Source organism: Trichoderma asperellum, chromosome 4 (assembly GCF_020647865.1).
Source record: "Trichoderma asperellum chromosome 4, complete sequence".
NCBI lineage: Eukaryota > Fungi > Ascomycota > Sordariomycetes > Hypocreales > Hypocreaceae > Trichoderma > Trichoderma asperellum.
The window spans coordinates 4,428,346-4,453,565 of record NC_089418.1 but is presented as its reverse complement, the minus strand read 5'-3'; the positions used below and the strand labels follow the sequence as shown (position 1 = coordinate 4,453,565).

The following is a 25,220-nucleotide window of genomic DNA, read 5'->3' as shown; positions in this document are numbered from 1 at the left end:
ATTCAGATCCCTTTGGCTAGGGAAACATCGCTATTCTATACGTTTATCTACCGCAACTTTCCCCCGAGTCGGGTTGAGCCAACCAGCGCGTGTGGGGCAGCATCTTAGTCCTATCTGACCGGCATTTCCTGCAGCTCCCCGATCCGTTTGGCAGTTCAATCATCACCTGCTATCCGCTACTATACTATTGGCGAGACGACGACAGGCTCTGGCGTTTCTGTTTAAAGAGAGCAATTCAACCCTCGTTCCGCTAGCTGCTTCACTACCCAGCAGATATCTCAGCCGGTTGGGGGCGTTGTGGCATCACTTTGATCAGCCATGGAGGAGAGCATTCAGCACTTTACTGACATTACTGGAGCGAGCGTCGATGTGGCTCGAGGCTTCCTAGAGATCACGGGAGGTGATTACCAGCGGGCCATTGAGCTCTTCTTTGAGAGTCCAGATCTGGTCGGAGCTGGCGTATCCAGCAACCCTCCCACCACCTCGACGGCTCGCCCTCCTGCACCACGCAGAGTCAACATCGGCAGAGAAGATGCCAGTGGGGTGATCCACATCAATAGTGACGATGAGGACGAGGAGGATGTCGACATGCAATACCACGATGATGCCTTCGACGTCGACGAGGACGAGCGGGTTGCCGCTGCGCAGGCTGCCGCTTTTGCACAAGAAGAGGAGGATGCTGCCATGGCAAAGCGTCTACAGGAGGAACTATACCAGGAATCGGGATCAGCTGGTGGGGATGTCAGGGCTCCTATTGCTCGGACGACAGAGACGCTTGTGGCACCAGACCCATCCTGGGGAGAAGAGGAGAGCTCAGCTATCCTGGAACAACTGAGAAGGAGGCGACAGATGCCTCGTAAGTCTGTCCCGAGAAAGGAGACGCCTAACGAAAAGTACATGGAAAAAATTTCTAACGCTTCATATAGCTTCCTCTAGAGGGCCATTCGGTCACCGGATATGGGGAGATGATACGAGAAGTGCCGAGCCCGCGGGCGATGACGATACATCCGCTCATGCCCGGCGCCTGGAGGATTTGTTTCGACCGCCCTACGATCTGATGTCTCGATTATCATGGGATGAGGCCCGTACGCTGGGCAAGGAAGACAAGAAGTGGATAATGGTTAACCTACAAGACATGAGCGATTTTAGCTGTCAGATGCTTAACCGAGATATCTGGAAGGACAGAGCTGTGAAAGAGCTGGTCAACGAAAACTTCATTTTCCTGCAGTTGGACAAAGATTACCCCGATGCGGAGGAGTATATAACATTCTACTTCCCCAACCGGTCACATGAAAATCCAGACAACTACCCTCACGTCTCCATTGTTGATCCTCGAACTGGAGAGCAGGTCAAAGTATGGAGCGGGAAGCCCTTCCCCAATGCCAACGAGTTTCACGCCGAGGTGGCCGAATTTTTGGACCGATACAGCCTCGCAGCCAACAGCAAGAATCCAGTTGCTAGGGCGCCCGCTCGGAAACCTCAAGTCATTGACGTGGATCGAATGACAGAAGATGAGATGCTGGAGATGGCGCTCAAAAACAGCTTGGCTGGAGCTCAGAGTGGCGGCTCGGGATCGGGCTCGGGATCCACGCCAAGTGTTCATGATCCTGATGCATTGACTAAGGAGGAAGCGAAAAAGCCTGAAGAAAAAGAGTCGCAGAACCCATTTGCCCAGATCTCTAGCATAAACCCTCATGTGGAACCTGATAACAACCCCTCTACAACGACACGCATTCAGTTCCGACACCCTGACGGTCGCATCATTCGGCGGTTCAATTTGCAGGACCCTGTTCGTAGGATATATGAATGGCTCAAGGCGGAGCCGCTGCAGGGCAAGGAAGGGATTATTTTTGAGCTGAAGCAGATGCCCCAGGGACAAGATCTTATTGAATCATTGGACTCTACCATCGAAGAGGCGGGCCTGAAGCAAGGGACAGTCATGATTGAGTTTATTACGGACGAATAACGGCGCTGATGGGCGATTCTTTTACTATTGAATGACGAATGACGATATGTAAGATGCGGGAACAGGACAGGTCTCTTGACAACGCTTATATGAAGCGTAGCCAGGATGACGATGACTGCATCTGTTTGATAGACAATATGGGATATAAATACCCGTCACGGGCGAACCGGTTCTACGATGATTTGCTTGGTTTATTTGCTGCTGTTATACGGGAGGAAGCCGCTGATTACGAAGTACGAGGGATACTAGTAGCATAGACGAGCTATTGTGCACTTGGTTCTCCTGACCATACACCAGCTTGCTCTTTGGGGGCCTTTCTTTTCCCTACTTATTTGTTTTTTTCCTGCTTCTCCCTTTTTACCACTTGGAGACACAACCTCTGCCGCGTTGTGATATTATAGGTAGACAATGCAAGTGTTTTGACGCGGGAAATTAGCGAAACAACAAGTTTCAGCTGCTTTTATTGACCTGCTCTTCGCCCTTTACTGGTTTGCCGCGAGGCTGAAGAAGGGCTAGCAGACGCAGTTGATGCGCTTGTGTACCCCTGGTTGCGATTGGCGTTGCCCCGCAATAGACCCCACGAAATGGTGGCGTAAACAATGGACAACCAGCTGATTTGTTTTGATGCAGCGTTGGCTCTGGCATTTGTTTATAAGCAGTCCATGGCGATCAACGGTTAGTCCTTGGGTCAGTTTGCTCAACGTTATGTATGTTGATAGTGGGATAATTTACATGACTCTGCCGAGTCCCAACCCTGCGAATTGCCATCGCCTTCTTGTTGTTAGTTCTGTAGCATGTTGAGCACATAAATAGTTGATCGCTGACGGCTGATCGATAAGCAAGCTCGAGCTGTGTTGCTGGTGCGACGGCCGGGATCGCCGCCTGCAAAACAGCGACAGGCACCCTACAGACACCCTACAGGCACCCTATAGGCCCCTAGGCGCAGGCACCGCAGCGCCCTGCCCCTACAGCGGGAGCGCTTGTGCCGGCCCATAGTGGGGCTCACCGCCAGCTCCAAGCAACCGATACGACATTCGGCCATTTCCAGCACATGCCCTTTATCCCGTGCATCTTCAAGCACCAACGCCCGGTGCCCGCTTCGCGCCTCGACTTGCAACTCTCGTTTACATAAACCGAAAACTGCCCTTTTACTCTCCCGTACAAGGCGAACCGACCCATCATAGAGCGCATGGCTTTATGATCTCGCAGCGACGACACTGCCCTTTTGGTGGACGCGCAAGTAGCCGCTCCCATTCCATTCCCGCCAATCGGTAGTGCAGAACCGGTGACGAGAATACATACCAGGACAGACGCCATGGCGGAATCGCACCGTTATGCGGATGAGGCCAATGAAGTTCTGGATCCGGAGCTTCTATATACGAAAGAATACTGCATTGGTCAGTTTGCTGGTCTGAGGGATCTCTAGTTGTCTTGGTCGTGGTCCCTAATGCGATGTTGCTTGTAGGCGGTGGTAGCTTTGGCAAGGTGTTCAAGGGGTACGTCGTATGTTGCACGTCCTGCCGTCCCTGGCTGGGCTTTTTCTCTTGTTCCTACTGTTTCTCTCTGTTGAAGTTGAGTGATGCTACTGGCTGGCGACTGTTCTGACTTGCTCTCCTGCGCCCTTTTAGAGTTGACAGACGCACTGGCCGCTCTGTCGCCATCAAGATTATCGACGTTGAAAATGCCGAAGACGAGGTCGAAGACATTATCCAAGAAATCGCCATTCTGTCCGAACTCCAGTCACCATATGTGACCAAATACTACGGATCCTATGCAAAGGGCGCCGAGCTATGGATCGTCATGGAGTTTTGCGCAGGCGGCAGCTGTGCTGACCTGATGAAGCCAGGGATCATGGGCGAGGATTACATCGCAATCATCATAAGGGAGTTGCTGATGGGCCTGGACTATCTCCACGCGGACAAGAAACTACATCGTGACATTAAGGGTGAGGATTCATAATATTTTTCTACTACGACCCTGCAAGAGGCTTCGATTTTGGTGCTGACACTATTGCTAGCGGCTAATGTCTTGCTGGGGGCCAACGGGCAGGTCAAGCTGGCTGATTTTGGCGTCTCGGGCCAGCTCTCAGCTACCATGACGAAGAAAAACACATTCGTTGGAACCCCCTTTTGGATGGCACCGGAGGTCATTAAACAATCTGGATATGATCACAAGGCTGATATTTGGTCACTCGGTATCACAGCTCTCGAGCTGGCGAACGGCGAGCCTCCTTACGCCGACATTCATCCCATGAAGGTTTTATTCCTCATCCCCAAGAATCCACCGCCAAGGCTGGAGGGGAATTTTACAAAGGCCTTTAAAGATTTTGTCGAATTGTGTCTGCAGCGCGATCCAAAGGAACGACCGACTGCGAGAGACCTCTTGCGACATCCGTTTATTCGAAAGGCAAAAAAGACGACATACCTCACAGAGTTGATTGAGCGACATACCAGATGGGCGGCGACACATAAAACAGAAGAAGAGGATACATGGGAGGTCAGCGAGAGCGCACCTCCGGAGAGGACGCGGGTGAATGAAGACATGTGGGACTTTGGCACCGTTAGGCTTGTCAATGATCGTGGTGGTGTCGTCAACCGGCCGAGTAAGCTCAACCCGCTCGGTGCAAGTGCTACTAACACGAGAGCCGGACGGTCATCCGAGAACTCGGATGATTACGGCGAGAGGCGGCGCGAGCCATCAAGCCCAACAAAGTTGAGACCAGAACATGTCCTTCAGCCCAGTGATACTCTCAAAGCAGCCAATGCATCCAGCGCGGGAACATCACGGCAATCCAGCCCACAGCGCAAACCGATACCTCATGCTGTACAGCGCGGATTTGTATCGAAAGCAGCGCCCCCGCCCCCTAGCCCTGTCGTGGTGAAGACCTCAAGCTGGGACATCCAGGGTTCCACACCAAAGACGCCAAAGATTGCTCCGGCACCAGTGCTGGCCCCGGCGCCAGAACCTCCCTCGCCCGATTATGACCGAGAATTGCAAGCTCAGCTCCAGCGCGATATGGGAATACTGAATCTGAATATAGAGTTGCCTGAACCTGCACCAACACCGTCGCCCCCTCCCCCCGCAGCTCCCGCGCACCGAGTCATTTCCATACCTCCTGGATTTGAGAGGCCGGTGCCGCCAGCTCATGGCGTTTCACCTCGATCAACAAGCACAAAGTTTACGCATTACGACGTGCCTGAAATTCCACCATACAGGGGTCCATCCCCTAAACCACCACCGCCTCAAGCTACTGTTGAAAAGCGAACGGTAACACCGGTCATGGCGGCTCATACTTCAGCATCTAGGGTATCTGCTTCATCGCCCAAGACTACCGAAAAACGAACGGTCACTCCGGTCATGGCGCATACTTCAGCATCCAGAGTATCTAACTCATCACCTCATACAACTGAAAAGCGGACGGTAACACCGGTCATGGCTCATACTTCGGCTTCCAGAGTACCAGCTTCATCAACAACTGCGCCTCCGCCTAATGCTGCTGCGCATGCGCCATCAGCATCGGTATCGTCAATGCGATCACAGGGTAATTCTTCAGGGATGTTAGATAACTTTCCTTCGGCCCCGGCTGCAAACCCTAACGGGGAACTTGATGCACTCAACGATGTCATCTTTCCCGCTCTGGAAGAGGCGCTCAAGAGACGGCAGATTCGACTTCAACAGATGTATAGATCTGTTCAGAAAGGGTCAACAATGTCAGCCAAACAACAGCGAGCCGAGGCTTCTCACGAGAAAGTCCGCAAACTTGTCTATAAGCTGGCACACGTTTGCAAGGAGATTGATTACCACGACAAAGCTGAACCCGTAGGTATGGGCCGTGACGTGGGCAACTTTCTGGAGGGGCTGCTTGAGGAGATTTTGGTTCGAGTCGAGCCGCTGGATGAGGAAGAGGTGTAGACGATGTGGAGAGAGACGAACGATTTTTGTACGGAATAGCCTTGAATGAACTAACGAACTGTACTGTTTCTGGGAACGGGAAAAAAAATTGAGGTAAGCTTCTACTACACGAAGGCATGAAAACGACGACGAAAGAATCATGCCAAAGAGACTTTAACCTAGGACACGGACACCCTTGGGTGGTAGGAGGTTGGGTATGACTGATGCGATGTGTTTGTAAGAGTGATGATGACACCGATAATTGGGTATGAAGGGAACGAATGGGAACTGGCTGGAATTACTTGTTAGAGGGGTGTCTTCTATATGATTTGTTGTATAACTGAACGAGAAGTAGCAATAGAATTTCTGATAGTTTAGGTAGCTCAGTACTAGCTCTGCAATGTATGACTTAATGAATCGGCTCGAATGATGGCTCATGCACGTACGACATTTGTTGGCAGAATACAATAACGGCACATTCATGTAACCCCTAATCATCGTGAGCGACGACATGACGTCGAGCTGGAATTACCAAGTTTGGCAATGCATGTCCGATAAGCAACAATCGCAGCGTCTAGTCCCGAAGAAGCAACCGCGCTAGCCCGGAGCTGCGCTCGGAAAGACGTCGCATTCCGCACTTTGTTCCGAACTTGCAGCTAAAAACGGAGCAATGGAAGGTAAAAAAAAAAAAAAAAAAAAAAATTAACGAAAAAAATGCTATGCGCTGCGGCGCCGCCGGCGCAGGCCGAAAAAGCTCGGCTCAATTGGCACGAGCCTATCAAACGGTCACTGCGGTAATTTGGCTCCAAGGGCGATTTTTTGAAACCTGTTCCAAAAAAGAAACTCTCTCTTCTTTCTTTCTCTCTCTCTCCTTTCTCTCTTTAACGAACCGCAAAACTCTCCCCTCCTCTCCTAATTATAGTTCCCTTTTATCCTTGTTGGGTCGAATCGGGAATTCTGGACCGTGCACCTCTCTTAGCATCTGGCTGAACCGTCTCTTCTTCTTGTGTCCAAGATGTTGTCGCGAAGCTCCCTCCGGACCGCGCAGGTATGTGGCTGCTTTTTGTTCTCCTCTTCTATGAAATAAGACACTTGGGAATGAGATCGAGCTTTGGCAAAGGAAAAGAAGAAGAAGAAAAGGGGAAGAGCATGGAATACAACGCACTGCGAAGAGGGTTTTTCTCTCTCTCTTGGGAGATGCCCGGAAGAGGTGGAGGGGCTGATGGCTGGAACCAAGGCCATTCCCGCGAGATTTTTTTTTCTCTTTCGTTCTTTCAAGATGTGAGGACCAGCAACTGACAAGCAATGATGCCATCAGGTCCTCCGCGCTGCTGCCCAGCCCCAGCAGCTCACCCGATCATTCGCGACCGTCCAGTCCGACATCTTCAAGCCCGCCAAGTTCGGCGGCAAGTACACCGTGACGCTGATCCCCGGTGATGGTATCGGTGGAGAGGTTGCCGAGTCTGTCAAGACCATCTTCAAGGCCGACAACGTGCCCATCGAGTGGGAGCAGATCGAGGTCTCCGGTGTCGAGGAGAGCGCCCTGCGAACCGAGGAGGCCTTCCGCGAGAGCGTTGCGTCTCTCAAGCGCAACAAGCTGGGCCTCAAGGGTATCCTCCACACGCCCGTCAGCCGCTCCGGCCACCAGAGCTTCAACGTCGCCATGCGCCAGGAGCTCGACATCTACGCCAGCATCTCGCTGATCAAGAACATCCCCGGCTACGAGACGCGCCACAAGGACGTCGACCTGTGCATCATCCGTGAGAACACCGAGGGTGAGTACTCCGGCCTGGAGCACCAGAGCGTGCCCGGCGTCGTCGAGTCGCTCAAGATCATCACCCGCGCCAAGTCCGAGCGCATTGCCAAGTTCGCCTTTGCCTTTGCCCTCGCCAACGGCCGCAAGAAGGTCACCTGCATTCACAAGGCCAACATCATGAAGCTGGCCGACGGTCTGTTCCGCAGCACCTTCCACCAGACCGCCAAGGAGTACCCCACCCTCGAGGTCAACGACATGATTGTCGACAACGCCTCCATGCAGGCCGTCTCCCGCCCCCAGCAGTTCGACGTCATGGTCATGCCTAACCTGTACGGCGGCATCCTGTCCAACATTGGTGCTGCCCTGGTTGGCGGCCCCGGTATCGTCCCCGGCTGCAACATGGGCCGTGAGGTTGCCGTCTTCGAGCCCGGCTGCCGTCACGTCGGTCTCGACATCAAGGGCAAGGACCAGGCCAACCCCACAGCCATGATTCTCAGCGGCAGCATGCTCCTGAGACACCTTGGCCTCGACGACCACGCCAACCGCATCTCCAAGGCTGTCTACGGCGTTATTGCCGACGGGTACGTTTCTCTTTTCCTTTCTACCTTTTATGATCCCGTTTTTTTACTGACGTCTTCTACAGCAAGGTCCGCACTCGCGACATGGGCGGCGAGTCCACCACCCACGAGTTCACCAAGGCCATCCTCGACCGCATGGAGACCATCTAAATACCACATACTAGCCGTTAAGGCGAGAAAAAAAGATTTACACCCAGCACGACCACTAACAAAAACCCACACCTTTCTCACATTACCTCGACCAGGCGTGTTTGGAAAAAAAAATGATACCTCAAACCTTAGAAGCCGAAGGCGATGCGGAGCGACGCCGCTGGAATTCAAAACTAAAGGGCAAGAAACAAATCAAGGCCAGATAAATTGGTATTGGGGGCAGGGGGGCGATATCATGGAGAAACAGGAAGGTGGTGGGAAGAACAGGGAGGAGAAAAAGGGAGTGTACCTATGTTTTAACATGAGCGTATGGAGCAAGGCAGCAGTCTGAATATATAGACTTTTTTTTTACAGTACATGATTACTTATATAAATACGGGCTGAAATATTGCTTTGCGAAATTTGCTATAGGTATTTATTGATCCAAGATGAAATCTAAATACATAATTGTACTCTGCTAATTTTCAAGGTGCTCCGACTGGCTTTGGTATGCAACTTTTATATGCATAGTTGCATCTGGATCGATTGATTGTCAATTTCGCAACGTCTCAGGAGATGTCACTGCGGCGACGATCCGGCTCAGGCCCTCAATCAGATAGTCCTTGTCGTGAGAAAAGACAATGCGGAACCAACCGGGCTTCTCGGATCCGAACCGTTCTCCTGATGCAAGGAAGACTTTATGTTTTAGCAAGGCGTTCATAACGACTCCATCGAGATCCTCGGGCTTTATGGCATCGGGATTCTCCTGGTGTTTGAGATATGATCTTCCTAGATCGACCCAGATGAAGAACCCAGCGTTGACCCCAGGCGCATAGACAATATCGTTTTTCTTGGCCCAATTCGTGATGTATTCGTAGTATTCGGCCAGTTTGCGCTGGTTCTCCTTGATGTAGTTTTCGACCCAGGCATCGTCCTCTAGCACATTGGCAAATGCGTGCTCCGAAAGGGACGAGATGGTGGAGAACAGGACGGCAGGGCCGAGTGCCGTCATCAGGTCCACGTTGTGCTGCGAGATGACGGCGCCTAGGCGTAGACCATTTGCGCCAAAGTCTTTGGACATGCCCCATAGGACGTGTACGAGCGAGGGATCTATCAGGCCTGTGGGATCGATAGAGAGGATGGAGTGAAAAGGCTCTGGAGTTGGGCTTGAGTCGATATTGTTTTCAAATATGGAGAGGGCGTAGATTTCATCGCTGATGAGGTGGAGCTTGTACTTGTTGCAGAATTTGAGCAGGTCGATGAGGACTTCTCGGGAGTAGCATCGTCCGAGGGGGTTATGCGGGTGACAGAGGAGCAGGCCAGTCACTTTTTCACCTCTTGCTCGGGCTTCTAAGAGCCTGTCTTCGTATCTTTTGACGCAGTTTACTCCTAGCGGATCGTCTTCTTTGAAATCGACAAATGCCAGCTTCGTTCCAGTACGAAGCGTCGCATCACTTGGAAACGCTCCGTAATACGGTCGTCCGAGAAGGATGTACTCTCCCGGATCGGCAAATGCCCAAGCCAGATGCTCGACAGCAGAAGTACAGCCACTCGTAACAGCCACATGCTCCAGCTTTATAGGCTGTACGGGATTCAAGTGTTTCGAGAGGAAGCGTGCAATGGCGGTTCTGCCGCGCTTCCAGAAGTCGCCGTAAGTGAAAGCTGAAGTAGGGATTTTGAGATTGGCGTGGAAGTGCTCTGAGAGAGATTCGTGCATGAGGTAGTTTTCTGCGACGCCGAGGTTTACATAGCCCGATGGATTGGAATTGGCGTTCCAGTTGTCTAGGATGAAACCGACTGAGGGATCGGGGGTTGTGAGCTTGGAAGCTCGGCTTGAGAGCGCCATGGTGGACTGAAGAAAATATGTACAGAGTTTTTTTTTTTTTTTTTTTTTTGGTATTGTTAAGGAGGGATGGACAGTGGTAAAATTAAGATTGAAACATGATGACAAGTAGAGTATCTTGTTATTTAGCTTGTGGCTGTAAGACTGAGTGGAGATATAAGTGGTGGTTTAGACAATGGGTAGGGGAGATACGGCGATTTAGCCGCTGCTAGGAGCAATACGAAGCAGTAGATCTTTGGGGGTTATGACCCCCAAATAAGCTAATCGATTTCATAAGATCAACTACTCTTAGTATTGCTGCTGCTCTACTGGGTAACATTTTCCGGAAGAAACGGTTTGGAGGAGCATGATAAGAACCTGCTCGTTGTGAGTTGGGGTGTGCGGATCATCGGCCGACTTGCGGGCAGAGTTACATCAGTATAGGATTTCAAATGTTAGATAAGACAGAATTTGCCTGGAGTGCAACCTATGGCGGGGTTTTAGGCTCTTATAAGCCGCAAGCAGCTCGGACGAGTTCCATCTAAGCCCGAGTACTCACTATAGCTTTTAGTCTATGTTTTTAAACCTGGGTACTAGACTAAGGTATAAGTGCACTGTCTTTCATAATGAGTTTTCTAATTGTATACGTCAAATCAAACTGTACATAATTCATTAAGCTATTGCAGTTTATAGCCATTGAATGGCCAACGTATATGCTTTCACCAATCCCTACGCAAAACTCAAGCATATGCCCAATGTATACCAGCCAGCCCCAAGTCCAGCGCTCAGCTCTGCAATGGCATGCAGCGCATCGGCCGGATCGGGGAATTGAATTCCCGTCCAATTAAGGAAAAAATAACCCTGGCGCCAACCCCTCCATTGGTCGCATGGCGGGGTGACTCCGATTTCTACTATGACTCGAAGCCTGTGCGGAAGCTGATATTTTTTTTTGTTCTATTTTTGTGACTATATATTTCAACCTCCTCGACGATATCCCCCCCAATTTTATTCCGCCAACACCCTTAGACGACCACAAATCGATTCACCATGGCGGACAAGCAACCCACTGCCGGCGATGCGGCCGTTGACGCTGCTGCTGCCGCTGTTTCCAAGCTGCACCTTGACGAGGTCACTGGAGAGATGATCTCCAAGACTGAGCTCAAGAAGCGACAGAAGGCCCGTGAGAAGGAGGCCCAGAAGAAGGAGAAGGACGCCGCCAACAAGGACAAGAAGCCCGCGCAGGCCGCCGGCAAGAAGAGCGCTGAGGCTTCCGAGAAGGAGCTCACTCCCAACCAGGTATGTTTGCGTGCTGGACATTTGTCGCGCGACCATTGGATTGTCTGGATTTTTTTTTTTCTAACATGGCATATCTACGTAGTACTTTGAGATTCGATCAAGAGCTGTCAACGAGCTCCACGCCCAGGGCAAGGCTTACCCCCACAAGGTGCGCTGCTACTGATGCCGACGAATAAATTTGTTGGTTGCTCATCAGTTTTATAGTTCCATGTTACCTACGACATCCGCAAGTTCGCCGAGGAGTTCTCAAACCTTAAGAACGGCGAGTCCGACACAACCAAGAAGATTTCTCTGGCTGGCAGAGTCTACGTGAAGCGATCAGCTGGTAGCAAGCTGTTCTTCTACGATATCCGCTCCGAGGTGCGCTTCTACGCTGAGATTTAAATATGGCAAGGCCACGCAGTCTGACAGTTTTCCAGGGTACTCGTCTCCAAGTCCTTGCCCAGGCCGACAACCGTGAGGAGGGCACCCCCGAGTTTGAGGAGCAGCACATCAACCTCCGTCGTGGTGACATTATCGGTTCGTAAATGGAAATTCTCACTGAATTTGCGAGCATCTTCTGACTTCTCTTCTAGGTATCCGTGGTTACCCTACCCGGACCAACCCCAAGACCAAGCAGGGTTCTGGCGACTTCTCTGGCGAGCTTTCTATTGCCGCTGTCGAGGTTGTCCTCCTGTCGCCATGCTTGCACCAGGTAAGCCATTGCAATCGCGGGGTCCACATATGTTCATCCTCTGACCCCATTTCAGATTCCCGATGACCACTACGGCTTCAAGAACCCCGAGCAGCGATTCCGTCAGCGATATCTCGATCTGATGATGAACGACAACGTTAGAAATGTCTTCCTCACCCGCGCCAAGGTTGACTCCTACATCCGTCGCTGGTTTGACGACCGGGACTTCATCTCAGTGCAGACCCCTATGCTTAACGCCATTGCTGGTGGTGCCACTGCCAAGCCATTCATTACTCACCACAATGATCTTAACATGGACATGTTCCTCCGTATCGCCCCTGAGCTGTACCTCAAGATGCTTGTTGTCGGTGGACTGAACCGAGTCTACGAGATGGGACGTCAGTTCAGAAATGAGAGCATGGACCTGACTCACAACCCTGGTACGTTTTCAATTTACTACTTCAAAGTCTTTAGAATCAGAAGAAGACTAACGTTTGCTAGAATTCACTACTTTGGAGTTCTATATGGCCTATGCTGATTACTATGACCTCATGGACATGACCGAGAGCCTTGTCACTGGCCTGGTCAAGCACATCCACGGCTCATACAAGACCAAGTACCACACCATCAACGGCGAGGAGATCGAGATCAACTGGGAGGGCCCTTGGCGCCGAATTGAGATGATCTCCACTCTGGAAGAGTGCGTCGGCGAGAAGTTCCCTCCTGCTGACGAGCTCCACACCGATGAGGCCAACGTTTTCCTCAAGAGAATCCTGAAGAAGACTGGTGTTGAGTGCAGCGCTCCCCTGACCAACGCCCGTATGCTGGATGCCCTTGTTGGAGAGTTTTTGGAGTCGCAATGCGTAAGTGATCGCAAATAATTACAAGAAACATGACCTTGTCTGCTTTCTTGATTAACACTGAATATAGGTTAACCCTACCTTCATCACTGGCCACCCCAAGATGATGTCTCCTCTTGCCAAGAGCTCTCGCAGCGTTCCTGGCCTTTGCGAGCGATTCGAGGCTTTCGTCTGCAAGAAGGAAATTTGCAATGCGTAAGTAATATTGATATGAGAAAGTATGAATGAGTTGCTAACATCAACAATAGCTACACTGAGTTGAACGTTGCCACTGAACAGCGTGAGCGATTCGAGGAGCAGGCCCGACAGAAGGCCCAGGGTGATGACGAGGCCCAGGGTGTCGACGAGACCTTCTGCAAGGCTCTTGAGCATGGTCTCCCCCCCACTGGTGGTTGGGGTATGGGCATTGACCGAATGATGATGTTCTTGACCGACAACTACAGCATTAGAGAGGTCCTGGCTTTCCCTACTATGAAGCCGGAGCAAAACAGCGGCCCATCAGACAAGCCTGCTGCCCAAGAGGCACAGGCATAGAGGATGTGCGCTGATATTTAAAGAGAAAAAAATGTTAAACAAGTCAAAATGAATGGGAATGAGGCGAATATTCTTTGCTAAATATGAAAATCTGATGAACATGGCTAGAATGCTGTTAGAAGGCAGCATCATCATATTGATGAATGAAATAAAAACATGAAAAAAAAAAAAAAAAAAAAATTTTCCACCATGTCAGAAATGTAGATGAATCAGACAATCACAAACAGAAACCAGAGATGACTTGAGTGATAAAAGGGTATCAACAATTCATATATATCATATGTATCTGGAAAAGAAATTGTAGAAAACCGAATGCGCCGCTAACACCTTGACCATGCAACCCAGCTCTGTCCTCGTCAAACAACCTGCTTTTAAAACTGTATACGACGCTTGCGGCCGGTGTACTTGGATGTGGCCTTGACAATCTTTCCTTTTCGTTCCATCTGCTCCTTCTTCTTGACAATCCATGCCTTGCTTCCCTTCTTGATCTGGGTGTTGTTCGCCTTGAGTCTCTTTCTAGCATCCAAAACGTCGACATTGTCCATGCCGCTGACTACGCCAGTGATGTCTGTGTTGCCGCCTTCGTTGTCGTTGTTGCCCACAGTGAGGACGAGGTACAGCTTGACGTTCTTGGTGCCCGGGTCGTCCTCGAGGAGACCGGCGCCGAAGCCAGCTTTGACGGCAGCCTGGGTGATCATGTTCCGCTGAGTATCGTTCTTGGGGTAAAACTGGCAGACAGCACGGCCACCTCTGCGCAGCGACGCGTACAAGCCGTTGAAGAATCGATTCAGACGCCCGGTGGGGGAAGTCTCGCTCGACTCGGCGCTGCAAAGCCACTGAATCGCAGATATGCTGATGGCGGCATCGAAGGATCCCGCGCGGAAGGGCACGCCCTGGCCAATGTCGGCCAGCATCAGGTCGCCCTCGACGTCGCGCTGCAGCGCAATGTCCAGCATGGAGGGGGAGACGTCCATGCCGATCCAGGTGTGAGGGCCGCCGTCGGCCGGGTCGACGGCGGAGAGGATCTCGCCGGAGAGGCCGCTGCCGCAGCCGATGTCGAGGATGAGGGACGGGGCCTTGAGGTCGAGCAGCTCGAGGGCGCGGCGGGTCATGGAGGCTTGGATGTTTTGGATACGGGAGCTGGTGGTGTATTTGCGGGCTTCGGTATCGTCATAGTGGACGTCGGCCGCGCTGGAGAGAGAAGAATGAGATTGTTAGAAGAGGTCGGGCGGTGGTGATGGTGGGGGGGAATGAGAGCGTACAGAGAGTCCTCGGGGCGAGACATTGTGGCGTAATTACAGTGGTTTTTTTGTGCTTTAGTAATGAATGTATGGGAATTGCTTGTTGCTTCGCTTAGGGCGCCTTTGAGAAATGGAATGTAGCGCAAGAGATGGCGGTTATTTTGCTTGGATCATCAAGTCTGCGCTGCGACGGGGCATCAATGATCTTTTTTTGTGGGTGTTATCGATAAGCTTATCGGAGCTGACAAGGCACATGCAAAGTAGCACATGCCAAGCCAAGCCTCTTACAGTACATGGACCTATGAGGCTCGACATGTGATGGTGGTCTGCATCGTCACACCAGCCAAGCAAACCACAGATAAAAATCAAGATGGCATGAAAATTCGTTATTGGGCAATGCTTTGATTAGCATAGAAGCTTTTACTTTCAGCCACATAGATAACAGATGCCATGCTGCTGAAAACATCACATCGTTTGCATCCATCTTCAAGCTTATCGGAGCGGGAAAAGTTATAGTTCCGTATGACGACAGGCATCCCACACAAGCTCATCCCATTTACGAGTACATGAACGTGTCCACAGCTACTGCTAACCGCATCCTTGCTTTAATTTAATCTAAACGAGCCGCTCTTCCTCATTCATTCGTTCGTTCTCAAGCTTCTTCTTCTTCGTTTTCCTTCTTCTATAACCTCAGCTTAACTTGCGCTGGCGTGTCACTACCTTCTGGCCAAGAGCTTTGAACAGAACAGAACACTAATACAGCAAAGATGTGGATTCTGCCTCTACTGGGCTACGTCGGCGCCATTGTCGGCTTCTGCTTCTTGACCTTATCGATCGCGTCTGGCCTCTACTATCTCTCGGAACTTGTGGAGGAACATACTGTCTTGGCAAAGCGCTTCCTCACGCGACTGATCCAGATCATCATTGGCGTGCAGGTTGCGCTGTTGATTGACGGCTTTCCCTTCTGGGCTACCGTCCTGGGAATTGTCTGCCATGTGGTGTATCTGGGTAACTTGAGAAGATTTCCCTATGTGCAGCTGACTGATCCGCTGTTCTTGCTCTCTTGTGGTATGATATCCAGCTCGACACCTATTGAGGAGTACTTGTTCTGACCCGAAATCTTTTAGTCTTGGTTCTTCTCGACCATTATGTGTGGTTCCGATTCTTCTCCAACCACCAGGAGCGAGCCTACGCCCGATCTTCCTACTACGAGCATGTCGACGTCCCGACCTTTACCATGATTGCATCCTACTTTGGCATTTGCGTCTGGCTTATTCCTTTCGCACTGTTTGTGAGCTTGTCTGCCGGCGACAACGTCCTGCCTACGATGGGCACAGAGCCTGTTCGAGGCGTAGATGGCAAAAATAAACCCCAGGGCTTGGTCAAGGCGCTTGTCGATTGGGTCCGCGGGTTGATTGGGGACATGGCTGGTACTGGGATGGACCGTCCATAAGGATGTAGTTGTCTTTCAAAAGATGGGATAAGGTTTTCTTTTTATGACAGTGAGATCAGTCAGTCTCGAATAGATTTGAGACCGATTCGCCGTATCAAGTGTCTGCGGTATCGGATGGCCCATCTATCTTGCCATCTGATATAAGTTGTTGCTTTTACATGGTAATTTGGTATCCGTCTGTTTTCTCTTATTTTTACTAATAACACTTGTACAGGGTTTTCAAAGCTGACTGGGCAAATCACACACGATTTATTATAATGATTGTATTCTTTAATCTGGATTGTCAAAGCGTGTTGGGAATGGCGCTAGTCGAATGAGTTACGCATGTTGAAATGCTGCGTTGTATATTATGTATAACATGGATAAGGACCAAGGGTGTAGCACGCGGCGTTGTCTACTTCTGCAATCATGGACTCGCTGAATGTTTTATCTAAAAAGGGAGTTTTTGTGGATTGGTATATTCCGCTGTGAAAGATCGTCGACGTTACTCGTTACTTAGCTCAAGATGTTTAACGTTCTTGTCTGGCCATATGGAATGAACTTTCGTGGGCTTGCAAGCAGTACTTGGAGGGTCGAGATTTAGGACACAAAAAGAGGAAATAAACCGATCAATTGATCTTCAGACGAATATCTGAATCTCAGCAGTGCATCTTATGTCCCTTTTCACCTGCGGGTTCAATTACACGCACAGCGCCCTGTTGCCATTTGCAAAACATATCCCTCGAATATTTGGTATCTTTATAACTCTGTTGTACATTTAAAATACAATATCATAAATCAAGTGACAGGTGTGCATCAAGGCTTATGACCGCCTTCGCCACCTTCCCAAAACTTCTTGTCCACCTTGTCGTCTGGTGCTGTTTGGCCGTGATCAAATTTCTTTTCGAACTCTTTATTGCTATTCGTACAAGTTATGTGTTAGTTGTCTCTTGTTTTCTTCTCCTCTCTTTCCCCCCCCCCCCCACTATAGAGAAAAGACGAAAAAGAGATTCTTACTGTTGCCGCACTTCCTCCTTTTGCTCTTTTGTGAGCTCCTTTGACTTATTGACACCCGGCATGCTCAGATTGGAGATTTTGGGCTGCGGAGCATGGTTTGCTTGCTCCTCTTTGCTTTTCTCGGGCTTTTTATCTCCTTCAAGCTTGACGGCGGGTTGGAGACGCGGAATTGTCTGGTGGAAGGATCGGCGAAATGTGCTGGTGGGCGTGGCGCGGATGAAGCTGGAGGAGGGAATGTGGCGGAGATGAAGCGTTGAAGCCATGGTGCTTAATCAAAATAAGTTTTTTTTTTTTTAATTGATTTTGAATTATTGATGGAATTGAAATTGAAATGCACAGCTTTTTGTATATGATAGCTGCCGCGCTTTGCGAGATTCGCCTCCTTGATGGAGGGAGTGATATGGAGTGACGTCAAGGCTTCATGACATCACACCCTCGCAACGGATTTTGAGTTATAGTGAAACAGAGCTATGCGAAGCGAGATGTGAGATGTGAGACAAGGTACATGTATTTATTATTAATGAAGAAATACTTCAAGCTACTTAATTAATTGGGAATAAAAATTGGAGAGAAACAATAACAGAAATCCGCTGCAGATCCGGCACTAATTATCTACCAAATCGAGACACTATGTAACAAAGGTATCATAAAGAGAGACAGAAACAATCCTCGTTTAAGCATCATGCGCGATGCGGATAACTGGCGATCCCATCCCTGAGCCCTTGCCCCAAGCCTCATGGGCCTCTTTGATATCGTCAAACTCCCAGACAGCCTTGATCGGAGGGGTAATGATCCCATCCCTGGTCATGTTGAGTAGCTGCTGGAGTTCAGGCTCATACGTCTTTTGATCGCGCGTGATGAAGTAGAAGACCGCTCCTTTGTTGGACCAGAAATACAGATTTTTAAACATCAGCTTGGCAATGGGGATCCAGGGATTGCGCCGCTTCGCACCAGTAAGATTGTTGAGGTTGTTTCCGTAGGCAACGACTACGCTCCTCTCGTTGGGTGTCAAGATGGAGTAAGATTCGTCGAAGCTTTCGAAGCCCAGGGCATCAAAGACGGCGTGCACGCCTCCCAGATCCTTCATGGCGGCGATCCAGTCCTTGTTGGTGTAGAGGTAAGGATGGGCACCAGCTTCTTTCAGGGCGGCGTGGTTCCTCTCAGCGGCTGTACCGTAGACGGTTGCGCCCTGGAGGAGGGAAAGGTACATGATGCCTTGGCCAACGGCTCCGCTGATGCCGTGGATGAAGACGCGCTGTCCTGGAGACACTTTTGCGGCGCGAGAGACCATGCCGTAGGCGGTGGCCCAGTCGACAGGCAGGGCGGCAGCTACCTTTGGATCAACGCCATCGGGGATGGCCACGAGGTACTTCTCCGGGATATTGATGTACTCGGCATCGGAGTCGTATTTTGTCAAGGCCGTGACGAGGGTGCCGGGCTTGAATTTCGAGCTGCCGGGCCCGTTGACGGAGACGCGGCCGGAGAAGCAGTAGCCGGGCGTGAAGGGAGGGGCGCTTTGCAGCGGGTAGACGCCGAGACGCATGTTGATGTCGGCGCCGGCAAAGCCTGCGTAGAGGATCTTGACCTGGACGTGGTCCTTGGGAGGGGGGGAGATGTTGTCGGTGACGATTTGGAGGGAGGTGGAGGGAGGGCCGTAGGCAGTGATGACGACTTTGCGGTTGGGAATGGCCATTTTGATAGAGTGTGTATTATAAGGTTGTGGTGGTGTTGAGGTGCGTGTCGTGTAAGTTGAGATTGTCCAAGTTGATGGAGTTGGGAATATTATATATAGAAAGATGAGATGCTCAATTATTATGTATGTCTTCTTGTTGCTGATGCTGAATGACCAAGATCCTGTCTTCAAGGAGCGGCGGCGGCATCGACCTACTTATCTGTTCCTTCGTCATGCTACTTTTTGCCAATCGCTGGACCGAATCCAATCAGTGCTCTCAACCACGGCGCAGCCCTTGTCGTCACCATGCACCACCGCTCCTGCGGCCGATGGCACCACGGGGCCGTGTCGCAGCCGACTATAACGCCACGACGCAGTTAGCAGTATCATGATCCCACGGGCTGCGCATTGATTTTTGACAAATGACAGGCTGTGCGTTACGTAGTCAAGGCCATTTTCGACATTCAGTTGTCCCGGGTTTGGGCAGCGCAGCCTTGTGTTATTCCCAATAGGGAAATGCGAGAGCGAAAAAAGGATGATAAGCTTAAGAGGGCCCCTGTTTAGTTGTTTAGAATGGAAGAGAAGCTGCGCCTTGTGGATCTTTTTGTGCCCTGTGCTTTTGCTAATTGCTTTTTCTTCGGCAGATCAGGCCGTTGGACATCGGTGCCACGGAGGTTAAGCGGGGAGAAGTTTGGGCCGTTGGGCGCTGTGGGCGTTTTTGTGGCGTTTTTTGGCGGCTGGCGCTTTGACGACTGGGAGGTACCGCTCTGTGAATTACGGCAGTGATGCTGCATGCCGGCACTACTATTCAAAGGCCGATATGCGTTTGTAGGATTACTGGGAAAAATTCGAAAAATTTCAAAAAAATTCTCTTTTATACTCATACTTATTGTTATACGACTGAATATTTTTTTTTTTTATTTTTTTTTTACCATTATAATAACTGGCATATTGCCCCTGATAGCATCTACAGCCATAATCGCAAGAAACTTTCGGGTACCTCTCCCTTCTGGCACGCTCCCCTGGCCGCTCGGGTAGATTCTCGCCCGCGTGGCGTTCGGTGGCTTGCCCAGGGTCCTCGGAGGATCTGGTCTCGGTTCCATCGCCGACATCATAAGATCGTTCTCGTTCATGCATCGCCAATTCTACGATTCCAATCGTCATTATTCCTATATTAGCAACATACGTGTCTCGATATTTGCCTATGGAGCCCCTAATTTTACGTCCCTTTACATATTATCTGATGACGAGGCCTTCGAAAGATGCTTCGTAATTCCCTCCATCATGAATCTTCCAACACAAATGAGTCACTCAGTCTGTTCATACTCATTCATTGGACATCACGTCAAGACATCCTGGGCACGCCTTTTCTAGCGTCGCTGAGACGTCCTCCCATACTCTAACCTGCCACTCTCTTCCCTCGTCGTCTGTAACCCAGCTAGGAACGATGTTGCTTACGCATAAGTTTCATTAGCTTTGTCTGCCTATATGGGCATAATCCTTCGACCAACTCAGAAGAGGCCACATGATGGAGGGGGAACAGAAATCAAAGACTCACTCGCTAATTTCACACTCTGAGAGGTACCTCCCGTGGGCTTCCTCACCGACTGTGAGGCCATGAAGCAACGTCCGGCTGCCGATTTCAGCGCTTCGCCCTATTAACGACAGAACGACGCCAACTTGAAGCCGGACGATGGAATTGAGATGACGGGGAAGGTTGGTTTTGCAGGCACCCGGATTGACCATGGTAATTGTCACGCCAGTACGAGAAAATGCCGCTCGTCGTGCGAATTCGAAATACGCAAATGTGAGGAGCAGCTTGGATAGAGGGTAGCTGGGAGATGTCTCGGTCAGCTTCCCCTTATAGAGCTGTGAAGCAAAGCCCAATCAGCAGGAGGAAGATTTGTCTGCTTACCCTGTGTGGCTTAACTTGGGCTCCCACTTCTTGCGGTCTCTCAAATCTTCGAATATGTTGCCAATATCCAATGTCTCCCATATTGGCTTTGCTTGAAAGGCGAGCCCGCTACCAATAATGACCAGCTGCGGTACGATGCCAAATTGCTTGGCCGACTTGTGCAAATGCGGCAGCATCAAAAGAGCCATCAAGAGCGTCGAGAATAAATTCACCGTCATAGTGGTTTCATTTCCTTCCTTTTCAACCCAAGATGTCTCTGCAGTCCCTGCGTTCTCTATGATGCCGTCAATCCGATGTAGCTCTTCGCCAGCTCTCTGTGCAAACGCCGCGACAGACTCATAGCTTCCGAGATCAACTTCCCATACCTGAAGAATATTGGTATCGCAACCTGTGTCTGTCTCGATCGCTTTCTTCGCCGCCTCACCTTTTTCTCTACTTCGAACTCCCAGAATCACCCGCGAAGAGCCGAGGCGGGCAAGATGTTTAGCACATTCATATCCGAGGCCGCTATTGGCACCAGTGACGATAAACGTACGCTCTTGACAATCGGCAGGTCCAAGTGTCATAGGAAGAGTCTTGTATTGCGCACGAATAAAATGGAGAAAAGACATTTTTATAATTATACGTACAAACTTTCAGTTTGTAATTACCCAAAGATTCTTGGAATAAAGGCCCAGCAAATATTCCTTTTCGAGGAGCCCTACGACTGTGCTTTATATGCCCGCTTGCATTCATCTCTCAACCACATCGTCGCCATTTTACTATTTTACAACTAATGATCCTGGAGGATTGGGCGTTTGGCGCGCATGAGGCGCAAGCACCAATAGAATCAAGTCAGCCTCGTTGCATCCGGCGACTAATCAACTATCCTATCGCCGACCGTAGCATGATAGGCATCAAAATAGGTGCGAAAGCTTTCTGCCCAAGCCAAGGTTGGAATCGCTTCATGCAAGACAACGCCTACCACAGTTCAACTATTAATAAACGCCGCTTTATACCCCGCAAAGTCTGTCAACGGCGAGCGCCGGTATATCAGTAGCGCTTTCGTGATGCTCAAATGGTAGGTCATAATGATATTCACAAATGGTCATTTTTGAGCGGAAATCCATGCAATTGCTCCAACTAACTGCCTATCTAGTAGATGAAATATTTCCTCACATCTTTATAATGTACATCCTATAAAAAAAACCCACACCGCCAGTCTAATTACGCCATGAACTCCAATCATTTCAACGAAGAAGGTTCAACTACTTCAGCCCTGAGTATGGTGAACCCCCCCTCTCAGTGTCGAAGCCAACTTCTGTCTCACGCTGTCTTTATTCCGATGCGATGAATCATACCCATCGCGGTCCTCAAATCCCACCTTTTGAGGGCGTGGAGGAGGCGGCGGCGGCGCATGATGAGGTGCTGACTGCGCCGTCGTATAGTATGCTTCATCCCACTCCTGGGGAGAAGCCTCATGGTGAGCTACTCCGTTGGTCTGGAGGTCCGGATGGGTTTGTTGAGGAATTGGCGGGACTCGCTGCGTAGTCTCTACACTGATAGATGAGCGAGAACGTTCTTCGCGTTTCTTTCGACGAACCGGCGAGGTTTGCGTTACTTGCGGCTGTTGCGCACTTTCATTCAACGAGGATGTCGAAAAGCGCTTAGAGCTGTAACTATTCCGAGGCTGACCCTCATCGTCTGTCGCAACCTCATCCTCCATTTCGTCCTCATATCCGCGCAGCTCGCTCCTCATTGCCAGGCTGGCACATATACTTCGAGCCTCCTCAATGGCCACCTTCCTCGCCTTGAGTGCCGCACGCTTGTCGCGAGCCTCTTTATTCTCGGCGGCGATAGCTTCAACAGTAGCATTTTGCATACGCAGAATCTCAATGGGGTTAAATAGTCCGAGCATCCTCATCAGTAAATGTCTCTCGACTACCTGGGTGATGGTATTGCGGGTGAATATCCGTGCTGTCAGATCATAGTATATGAGCATCTTCTCGAGCACCTCCTCTGCCTCGGTATAGGTGCCACCATCTTTCAAAGCCTCTGAGCGCCATTTGACGAGGCGCTGTTCATATTCTGGATCGTATGGCTGAATTTCCAACTCCAAATCGTCAGTCAGCCTCTTAAGCTCCTTTTCCGCTTCTTCCATCATTTCTTTCATCTTGTTCTCCAGGAAATGGAAACGCAGAGGGTCTCTCATTCGCAATGGCCAGACATAATCAATGACATCAGCGAGAAATTCATTACAAATGACGCCGACGTTATCTTTATACTCCTGAGCCAGAATGGGCCAGGGGCGAGAAAAGTCTTGGAAAAGGATATATGGTGCTCTTGGGTTAGAGTCGAGCGGAAGCTCGTTACCGCGAATCTGTCGCAGCAGCGGCTCAACTTCTCTTTGAGCAAACTCCTTCTTGGATGAATCACCAACGACTCCTGCTGCTGGTAGGTTATTCGCCCCGGAGCTAGAGGACGAAGAAAAGTTGACCTTGCTGTTGTGTTGGCGGAAAAGGCGAGCGAACTTTTCGCTTTCTTCGCGGACGCGTGCCCGGAGCTTCTGCGCCGGTGTTCCCTTGGGATGAGATTGCCTAGCAAAAAAGGATTCTCCAACCGGATTCTTATAATTTCCATTCACAGCAGGAGTAACCAGGTTGTTGGATGCCGAGAAGAGCTCGCCCATTTCGAAGCGCATCTCTTCGATGGTTTCTTTTCCAGATCCCATAGCCTTCAGCTCCGCCTCGCACTGCTCAAGGGCTTGCTGAATCTGCCTTCGGAGCGTTTTGACATGCTTTCCTACATGGCGTTGTAGCTGAGAGCTGAGTTTCTGTCGCAAGGCTTCTATACCCAACATTTGAGGCGGTAGAGCTGCCCATTTGCCCCTCGCAAAGAAATCTGCCTCGCGTCGGGATCTTTCTTCAAGAGACGACCAAAATTCTCCTGGCCCTGGATTAAGCAGGATATACCAGCCGAGCTTGAAATTATTTTCTTGGTCTTGGTTTGTTACAAGCCCGATGAACTTGTCCTCGAGGCCGATACCTTCTGTCATGTCAGGCTTTGTCAAGACTCCAATGGTTCGCGAGCCTGAAGGGTCGAAGTGACGTGCTTTCTTTAAAATTGGCGCTTGCACATAATCATTATTGCCGCCAATAACAGCCAAGATAATCGTTCGGCTACTCTTCATATATCGATCAGAGAGAATCTCGATGGTCTGAATGTCGGCCTCGGATTGATCTCGGTTGGCCACACGGACCAATCCAGGAAGATCAACAAGACTCAGCATGGGCATTTCTGGTCCTGTCTTTTCTACGACGAGGATATCGCGAGCGGCAAAACGTCCCGGTATATTTCGAGGGGCGATTAGTTCGGTCGCCTCTCTCATCATGGCATCAAACGGCGTATCAATGCCAGCGTCTCCTCCAAACTGCAACAGGCGAGCCTGTTCATTGTACGGGCGGTTTTTGTCCGGAATAATGGACACTTTGAGATTCGTTTCTTTTGATCTTCTCAATCGGATCTCTGTGGCATGGCGAGTGCACGCTCCGGCATCTCGCGGGAACGGCGTGCCGCTGAGGGCTTCTAGGACGGAGCTTTTGCCGGCGGATTGGTCGCCGACGACGACAATTTGAGGTAGCTTAACATTGTCTAGTTGCGCAAATTGAAGTTTATCGATGAGATCCAACAAGCCTCTCTGCTCGTCTGCGAGCCCCTGAGCATCCAACGAAGAGCCGAGGGTTTGGGCCATGGCGGGATTTGCGGATTGGGAGTTGAAACGAATGGATCCCATCACCTGGTGAGTCCAAATGCAAAGGCGCAAAGAATGACGATATGATGTAAAGATGCGCCGAAGTCAATTTTGCTACCAGATGCTTTATATATACAACAGAAGAAAAAAATGCGAACTAGAACAAACCGCCAATACCAGGCAGAACTTTACGGACATGTGAAACAGCCTTTCGCAATGCAAAAACGCAATTGTTAATCCCCTTTTCGCCACTCAGTCCGCCTCATCCCATTGCTTGCGCTCTGGATTTTGCCGCTGCGTACGTGTGTGCGTACGAATGCTCTAGAGGCAGCCATTTGACAAGCCTCTTACGGAGTAGTGTAAGTGCGAATAGGACCGCCTAAATTATGTGGAGTACCGCCAGTGGCCGGATTACGTACTCCTTCAGCTTAGCCGCGACTCAGATGCGTGGCCAATTGAATGTTGACGTTAGCATGTAGTACTAATGTTAGACATCAGAGCCGTGAACTTGGAGTAGTTGAATAGCGAGCAATGCTTGGCGAGCGGTGTTACGCACTATTTCGGTGCAGGGCGTATATGGGAGCGTATACAGGCCGTGATAATTCATCAACTAAGAACCATGAAAACACAACTGCTGCTCAAATAAGACCACTCAATAATCATTGGGCGACTAGTATTAAAGTATGGCGCCAACGTTCCCCCGGATCA

General features: G+C 50.3%; 11 protein-coding genes across 11 annotated transcripts; 5 read left to right on the top strand and 6 right to left on the bottom strand.

Annotated features, from left to right (window-relative positions):
* Nucleotides 1–318: 318 nt before the first annotated feature.
* On the top strand, nucleotides 319–1,966 carry TrAFT101_007855 (uncharacterized protein; the record flags this gene model as incomplete). Its single annotated transcript, XM_024900544.2, has 2 exons — nucleotides 319–856; nucleotides 927–1,966. The coding sequence occupies 2 exons, from the start codon at nucleotides 319–321 to the stop codon at nucleotides 1,964–1,966; spliced, it is 1,578 nt and encodes a 525-aa protein (XP_024759027.2).
* Nucleotides 1,967–3,281: 1,315 nt separating this feature from the next.
* Nucleotides 3,282–5,878, top strand: TrAFT101_007854 (uncharacterized protein; the record flags this gene model as incomplete). Its single annotated transcript, XM_024905973.2, has 4 exons — nucleotides 3,282–3,363; nucleotides 3,432–3,462; nucleotides 3,595–3,911; nucleotides 3,984–5,878. 4 exons carry the CDS (start codon nucleotides 3,282–3,284, stop codon nucleotides 5,876–5,878), a joined length of 2,325 nt encoding a protein of 774 aa, XP_024759028.2.
* An 804-nt stretch (nucleotides 5,879–6,682) lies between these two features.
* Nucleotides 6,683–8,805, top strand: IDH1 (isocitrate dehydrogenase (NAD(+)) idh1). Its single transcript, XM_024905976.2, has 3 exons — nucleotides 6,683–6,905; nucleotides 7,176–8,194; nucleotides 8,257–8,805. The coding sequence occupies exons 1-3, from the start codon at nucleotides 6,873–6,875 to the stop codon at nucleotides 8,339–8,341; spliced, it is 1,137 nt and encodes a 378-aa protein (XP_024759029.1). The 5' UTR covers nucleotides 6,683–6,872; the 3' UTR covers nucleotides 8,342–8,805.
* TrAFT101_007852 (uncharacterized protein) lies at nucleotides 8,732–10,215 on the bottom strand. The gene has a single exon (XM_024906836.2). The coding sequence runs from the start codon at nucleotides 10,164–10,166 to the stop codon at nucleotides 8,874–8,876; it is 1,293 nt and encodes a 430-aa protein (XP_024759030.2). The 5' UTR covers nucleotides 10,167–10,215; the 3' UTR covers nucleotides 8,732–8,873.
* An 836-nt stretch (nucleotides 10,216–11,051) lies between these two features.
* Nucleotides 11,052–14,231, top strand: TrAFT101_007851 (uncharacterized protein). Its single transcript, XM_024911009.2, has 9 exons — nucleotides 11,052–11,438; nucleotides 11,521–11,586; nucleotides 11,643–11,798; nucleotides 11,858–11,957; nucleotides 12,014–12,132; nucleotides 12,188–12,551; nucleotides 12,613–12,974; nucleotides 13,042–13,166; nucleotides 13,220–14,231. The coding sequence occupies exons 1-9, from the start codon at nucleotides 11,190–11,192 to the stop codon at nucleotides 13,503–13,505; spliced, it is 1,827 nt and encodes a 608-aa protein (XP_024759031.1). The 5' UTR covers nucleotides 11,052–11,189; the 3' UTR covers nucleotides 13,506–14,231.
* On the bottom strand, nucleotides 13,690–14,909 carry TrAFT101_007850 (uncharacterized protein). Its single transcript, XM_024902638.2, has 2 exons — nucleotides 14,768–14,909; nucleotides 13,690–14,696 (listed from the first exon to the last, which is right to left on the bottom strand). The coding sequence occupies exons 1-2, from the start codon at nucleotides 14,788–14,790 to the stop codon at nucleotides 13,877–13,879; spliced, it is 843 nt and encodes a 280-aa protein (XP_024759032.1). The 5' UTR covers nucleotides 14,791–14,909; the 3' UTR covers nucleotides 13,690–13,876.
* Nucleotides 14,910–15,513: 604 nt separating this feature from the next.
* On the top strand, nucleotides 15,514–16,199 carry TrAFT101_007849 (uncharacterized protein; the record flags this gene model as incomplete). The annotated part of the gene is made up of 2 exons (XM_024904106.1): nucleotides 15,514–15,814; nucleotides 15,874–16,199. The coding sequence occupies 2 exons, from the start codon at nucleotides 15,514–15,516 to the stop codon at nucleotides 16,197–16,199; spliced, it is 627 nt and encodes a 208-aa protein (XP_024759033.1).
* Nucleotides 16,200–16,693: 494 nt separating this feature from the next.
* On the bottom strand, nucleotides 16,694–17,534 carry TrAFT101_007848 (uncharacterized protein). Its single transcript, XM_024906837.2, has 2 exons — nucleotides 17,196–17,534; nucleotides 16,694–17,097 (listed from the first exon to the last, which is right to left on the bottom strand). Exons 1-2 carry the CDS (start codon nucleotides 17,456–17,458, stop codon nucleotides 16,995–16,997), a joined length of 366 nt encoding a protein of 121 aa, XP_024759034.1. The 5' UTR covers nucleotides 17,459–17,534; the 3' UTR covers nucleotides 16,694–16,994.
* A 145-nt stretch (nucleotides 17,535–17,679) lies between these two features.
* INDC11 lies at nucleotides 17,680–19,526 on the bottom strand. Its single transcript, XM_024908411.2, has one exon. It carries the CDS (start codon nucleotides 18,886–18,888, stop codon nucleotides 17,869–17,871), a length of 1,020 nt encoding a protein of 339 aa, XP_024759035.2. The 5' UTR covers nucleotides 18,889–19,526; the 3' UTR covers nucleotides 17,680–17,868.
* Nucleotides 19,527–20,193: 667 nt separating this feature from the next.
* TrAFT101_007846 (uncharacterized protein) lies at nucleotides 20,194–21,348 on the bottom strand (the record flags this gene model as incomplete). The annotated part of the gene is made up of 3 exons (XM_066128162.1): nucleotides 20,194–20,320; nucleotides 20,426–20,701; nucleotides 20,783–21,348. The coding sequence occupies 3 exons, from the start codon at nucleotides 21,346–21,348 to the stop codon at nucleotides 20,194–20,196; spliced, it is 969 nt and encodes a 322-aa protein (XP_065984279.1).
* A 629-nt stretch (nucleotides 21,349–21,977) lies between these two features.
* On the bottom strand, nucleotides 21,978–24,685 carry TrAFT101_007845 (uncharacterized protein). The gene has a single exon (XM_024905977.2). It carries the CDS (start codon nucleotides 24,552–24,554, stop codon nucleotides 22,035–22,037), a length of 2,520 nt encoding a protein of 839 aa, XP_024759037.2. The 5' UTR covers nucleotides 24,555–24,685; the 3' UTR covers nucleotides 21,978–22,034.
* Nucleotides 24,686–25,220: the final 535 nt, after the last annotated feature.

Coding starts and splice junctions, on each gene's coding strand:
- IDH1 (XM_024905976.2), top strand. CDS start 6,873: ATGTTGTCGCGAAGCTCCCTCCGGACCGCGCAG. Junction 6,906..7,175: donor GCTCCCTCCGGACCGCGCAG/GTATGTGGCTGC, acceptor TGATGCCATCAG/GTCCTCCGCGCTGCTGCCCA. Junction 8,195..8,256: donor TACGGCGTTATTGCCGACGG/GTACGTTTCTCT, acceptor CGTCTTCTACAG/CAAGGTCCGCACTCGCGACA.
- TrAFT101_007852 (XM_024906836.2), bottom strand. CDS start 10,166: ATGGCGCTCTCAAGCCGAGCTTCCAAGCTCACAACCCCCGATCCCTCA.
- TrAFT101_007851 (XM_024911009.2), top strand. CDS start 11,190: ATGGCGGACAAGCAACCCACTGCCGGCGATGCGGCCGTTGACGCTGCT. Junction 11,958..12,013: donor CCGTCGTGGTGACATTATCG/GTTCGTAAATGG, acceptor CTTCTCTTCTAG/GTATCCGTGGTTACCCTACC. Junction 12,975..13,041: donor AGTTTTTGGAGTCGCAATGC/GTAAGTGATCGC, acceptor CACTGAATATAG/GTTAACCCTACCTTCATCAC.
- TrAFT101_007850 (XM_024902638.2), bottom strand. CDS start 14,790: ATGTCTCGCCCCGAGGACTCTCT. Junction 14,697..14,767: donor TCTCGCCCCGAGGACTCTCT/GTACGCTCTCAT, acceptor TTCTCTCTCCAG/CGCGGCCGACGTCCACTATG.
- TrAFT101_007848 (XM_024906837.2), bottom strand. CDS start 17,458: ATGGCTTCAACGCTTCATCTCCGCCACATTCCCTCCTCCAGCTTCATC. Junction 17,098..17,195: donor AAGGAGGAAGTGCGGCAACA/GTAAGAATCTCT, acceptor TTGTACGAATAG/CAATAAAGAGTTCGAAAAGA.
- INDC11 (XM_024908411.2), bottom strand. CDS start 18,888: ATGGCCATTCCCAACCGCAAAGTCGTCATCACTGCCTACGGCCCTCCC.
- TrAFT101_007845 (XM_024905977.2), bottom strand. CDS start 24,554: ATGGGATCCATTCGTTTCAACTCCCAATCCGCAAATCCCGCCATGGCC.